At 35.5% G+C, this 5,000-nt stretch overlaps 1 protein-coding gene across 1 annotated transcript in view; it reads left to right on the plus strand.

Moving 5' to 3' along the window:
• LOC122262562 (nephrin) overlaps window positions 1-5,000 on the plus strand; it is a 357,655-nt gene that overhangs the window by 331,635 nt on the left and 21,020 nt on the right. Inside the window, exons 14-17 of the mRNA XM_086554456.1 lie at window positions 326-495; window positions 955-1,089; window positions 1,455-1,521; window positions 4,283-4,474. Coding sequence (XP_086410582.1) covers window positions 326-495; window positions 955-1,089; window positions 1,455-1,521; window positions 4,283-4,474 — 564 coding nt within the window. The remainder of the gene's footprint in view (window positions 1-325; window positions 496-954; window positions 1,090-1,454; window positions 1,522-4,282; window positions 4,475-5,000) is intronic.

The following is a 5,000-nucleotide window of genomic DNA, read 5'->3' on the forward strand; positions in this document are numbered from 1 at the left end:
CAATGATTTATATAAATTCATGGATTATGATTAGATTTTGAATTGGTGATAGAGGTAATGATGATGATAATAACGTAAATAAAGGTGGTGATAAATGTAACAAAATTGATAAAAGTGTAACAAAAAATAACAAAAAAGATGACAGTATGACTAAACATATAGTTAAAATCGCAATGACGATAATAAACAGATAAAAATAGCAATAGCAATAAAGATGATAACAATGCCAACACCACCACCAACAATAACACCATCATCACAACACACCATCACCACAATCCTCACCACAATCCTCACCAATTCTTCTTCTAAACCTTCCCCACAGTTACAGCTGGTGGCGAGGACCCAGTATCCTAGAAGGTGTGGGCGTCGAAGGCGGACAAGATGGGCGTATCAAAATTCTTCGTATGGGCCGCCAGCAGTCCGGAAAATATTCGGTCATCGCTCATGGTCCCAAGGAAGACATTACTGCGGTTTTCAACATTAGTGTGCTGTGTGAGTGTTCCTTTGAGTGTTCCTTTGGGGTGGTGCTGTTATCATCGCGGGCGTTGCTGTTGAACGCTGTGGAATGCTGTGCTGTTTATTACTGAGGTTATTTATTGCTTTTATTTAGTTGAAGCAATGGGAGTAGTAGTAGTAGGAGTAGGAGTAGTAGTAGTAGTAGTAGTAATAGTAGTAGTAATAGTAGTAATAATAGTAGTAATATTAGTAGTAGTAACAGTAGTGATAGTAGTAGTAGTAATAGTAGTAATAGTAATAGTAGTAATAGTAGTGCTTGTAGTAGTAGTAGTAGTAGGAGGAAGAGGAGGAGGAGGAGAAGGAGGAGTGGGAGTAGGAGTAGGAGTAGCAGCAGCAGGAACAGCAATAGTGTTGTAATAGTGGTAACCAACATCATCTTCGACAATCAACATTGCCCAACAAAATGCAACTTGTGAAACTGACTCAACTGACCAGCGGGGATACAAGACAAGGCATTCAACAGAGCGCCAGGAAAGACAAAACCAACAACTAAAGGCGAAAATCCCTCAATTATCCCACGACTTTCGACAGAAGGTAAAGGTGGCAAAGGAAACAGGAGCATCGAACATGGTTAACAACCTCGCCAATCAGAGCCAAGGTATTCAGCCTTAACAAATAATAATTCACTGATGGTTCGGGCAATAGGTGTGGTTAGTTAGAGGAAGGTTTACCAAACCAATGCTCGGGTGGAACTTCCTTTGTTTTGTTTGTAATCGTTAAAATAATGTTCTAGATGTGAGAGTTTAGAGAATCTAAACTCTCACATCTAAATAAATCTAAATAAATTTAAAGTTTAAATGCTCTAAGAATTACATGATAACGGTACAGTTAACCCAGCTCTATTGCATATATGTAATAAATGTAACAAAAATATATAGTTATACATTATGAAGGATAAAATTAACGTGTACCCTATCAAACGACTAACTCATCAGATGAAACAAGAGTTGAGATCTTAATGCTCGAGAATTCTGGATACGCGGACAATGAGCCTTCAACCACGTATGCATTTCCTAACCTGTGGATCTATGATAACGAAGCTTAACTCAGCAACAACCCATAAGCGATATAAAGATTTAAGAAAAAAAAATATATATAGGACGTACTCCGACAAAAGATAAAACATAGATCAAAAAAACTTTTACGCCATTAGTTTTTTATAACTTCAGAAGAAATGGAGCCTGTGGGGGGAAGGGGGAGGAGGGGGGAGGAATCCTTCTGTGCTAAGTTCGTTGAAGTTATGTCAGAGAAAATACCAAAACCAAGGAGTCATATAGTTGCTTTAACGTCTTTTGATCTCACTTCTCCGATCTGTTCTTTTGTTCTGCTGTATTCGAGAAGAACACGATCAATCAAGCTTTAAGACTATTTCTCTTTCTGGAATGAACTATGGGGAAAAAAGCGGTCGCCAAGAGTCCCATAAAAACGCGACTCGCTAAGTAAAAGTATTGCAAAGTATGATGAAATATGCATGTTCTGAGTTAAGTAATAAATGGATGCGTAGGTTTGGTTATAAGCGAGGTGGGGGGGGGGGGGGGCTGGAGCCGTTAACAGATAAAAAAGAAGTGGTGGTGGTAGTAGTAGTAGTAGTAGTAGTAGAAGTAGTAGTAATTGTGGTACCAGTACTAATAGTTGTAGTAGTTGGAGTAGTAATAGTAGTAACAGTAGTAATAGTAGTAATAGTAGTAACAGTAGTAATAGTAGTAATAGTAGTAATAGTAGTAATAGTAGTAATAGTAGTAATAGTAGTAATAGTAGTAATAGTAGTAATAGTAGTAAAAGTAGTAATAGTAGTAGTAGTAGTAGTAGTAGTAAAAGTAGTAAAAGTAGTAAAAGTAGTAAAAGTAGTAATAGTAGTAATAGTAGTAATAGTAGTAATAGTAGTAATAGTAGTAATAGTAGTAATAGTAGTAATAGTAGTAATAGTAGTAGTAGTAGTAGTAGTAGTAGTAGTAGTAGTAGTAGTAGTAGTAGTAGTAGTAGTAGTAGTAGTAGTAGTAGTAGTAGTAGTAGTAGTAGTAGTAGTAGTAGTAGTAATAGTAGTAATAGTAGTAATAGTAGTAATAGTAGTAATAGTAGTAATAGTAGTAATAGTAGTAATAGTAGTAATAGTAGTAATAGTAGTAATAGTAGTAATAGTAGTAATAGTAGTAATAGTAGTAATAGTAGTAATAGTAGTAATAGTAGTAATAGTAGTAATAGTAGTAATAGTAGTAATAGTAGTAATAGTAGTAATAGTAGTAATAGTAGTAATAGTAGTAATAGTAGTAATAGTAGTAATAGTAGTAATAGTAGTAATAGTAGTAATAGTAGTAATAGTAGTAATAGTAGTAATAGTAGTAATAGTAGTAATAGTAGTAATAGTAGTAATAGTAGTAATAGTAGTAATAGTAGTAATAGTAGTAATAGTAGTAATAGTAGTAATAGTAGTAATAGTAGTAATAGTAGTAATAGTAGTAATAGTAGTAATAGTAGTAATAGTAGTAATAGTAGTAATAGTAGTAATAGTAGTAATAGTAGTAATAGTAGTAATAGTAGTAATAGTAGTAATAGTAGTAATAGTAGTAATAGTAGTAATAGTAGTAATAGTAGTAATAGTAGTAATAGTAGTAATAGTAGTAATAGTAGTAATAGTAGTAATAGTAGTAATAGTAGTAATAGTAGTAATAGTAGTAATAGTAGTAATAGTAGTAATAGTAGTAATAGTAGTAATAGTAGTAATAGTAGTAATAGTAGTAATAGTAGTAATAGTAGTAATAGTAGTAATAGTAGTAATAGTAGTAATAGTAGTAATAGTAGTAATAGTAGTAATAGTAGTAATAGTAGTAATAGTAGTAATAGTAGTAATAGTAGTAATAGTAGTAATAGTAGTAATAGTAGTAATAGTAGTAATAGTAGTAATAGTAGTAATAGTAGTAATAGTAGTAATAGTAGTAATAGTAGTAATAGTAGTAATAGTAGTAATAGTAGTAATAGTAGTAATAGTAGTAATAGTAGTAATAGTAGTAATAGTAGTAATAGTAGTAATAGTAGTAATAGTAGTAATAGTAGTAATAGTAGTAATAGTAGTAATAGTAGTAATAGTAGTAATAGTAGTAATAGTAGTAATAGTAGTAATAGTAGTAATAGTAGTAATAGTAGTAATAGTAGTAATAGTAGTAATAGTAGTAGTAGTAGTAATAGTAGTAATAGTAGTAAAAGTAGTAGTAATAGTAATAGTAGTAATAGTAGTAATAGTAGTAATAGTAGTAATAGTAGTAATAGTAGTAATAGTAGTAATAGTAGTAATAGTAGTAGTAGTAGTAGTAGTAGTAGTAGTAGTAGTAGTAGTAGTAGTAGTAGTAGTAGTAGTAGTAGTAGTAGTAGTAGTAGTAGTAGTAGTAGTAGTAGTAGTAGTAGTAGTAGTAGTAGTAGTAGTAGTAGTAGTAGTAGTAGTAGTAGTAGTAGTAGTAGTAGTAGTAGTAGTAGTAGTAGTAGTAGTAGTAGTAGTAGTAGTAGTAGTAGTAGTAGTAGTAGTAGTAGTAGTAGTAGTAGTAGTAGTAGTAGTAGTAATAGTAGTAATAGTAGTAATAGTAGTAATAGTAGTAATAGACTCCTCCCTCCTCCTCCCCCACCCATTCACCTCATCCACCCTACCCCATCAACCCTTCCACACCCACCCCATCAACCCCCCCCCCTCCACTTCCACCCCTTCCCCTTTCCCGCCCCCCTTCTTCTTCATCCACCTCTCCCTCCTAATTCCCTTCCCCATCTTCCCCCACAGTTCCAAAGTGGCACTGTCGGCCGGGCTGGGCGAGGCGCGCGTCGTACTAGAGTGGGCGACACAGGTAGACACCGGGCTTTACATCTGCCACGCCTCGAATAACATCTCTGCCGCCCCGCCCGCGACCACGGCCGTTGTGGTGACGCGTGAGTTTGGAGTCTTCGTGGTGTCTGGAATGGGGAGGGGGGTAGGGTATGGGAGGGGGGGATGGGAGGGGGATGGGTTAGGGGTGGGGGTGGGAGAGGGGATGGGAGGAGGGGTTGGGATAGGGGTAGGGGAGAGGGGTAGGGGTTGGGGGTGGGATAGGGGGAGGGGTTGGGATGGGATGGGAGGGGATGGGAGGGGCTGGGAGGGGGATTTACTAGATCATAAGTGTAAATTAGTTTTGAAAAAAGGAGGGTTTATTTGTGCGTAAGTGTGTGTTTTTAGAATGTAGGTCGAGCGATGTAGATTAGATACAGTATAGAATAGATAGATAGTATAGGTATGGGATAGGATAGAATGAGGGTGAGGGGAGGATTGAGAGTTTGATAGAATAGATTAATGGACAGAATACCTAGTTTAAACAGACATATAGAAAGATAAAGAGATAAAATTAATAGATTAATAGAATCATAGATAGATAGATAGATAGACAAATGTGTGTGTAAGTGTGTGTGTGTGTGTGTGCGCAATTATAATCAATTCCCAGCATTACAGAAAACCCCTTTTCATCACA

This window comes from Penaeus japonicus, unplaced genomic scaffold (genome assembly GCF_977035675.1).
Source record: "Penaeus japonicus unplaced genomic scaffold, GWHDUDI00000001_assembly GWHDUDI00000029, whole genome shotgun sequence".
NCBI classification, from domain to species: Eukaryota; Metazoa; Arthropoda; class Malacostraca; order Decapoda; family Penaeidae; genus Penaeus; species Penaeus japonicus.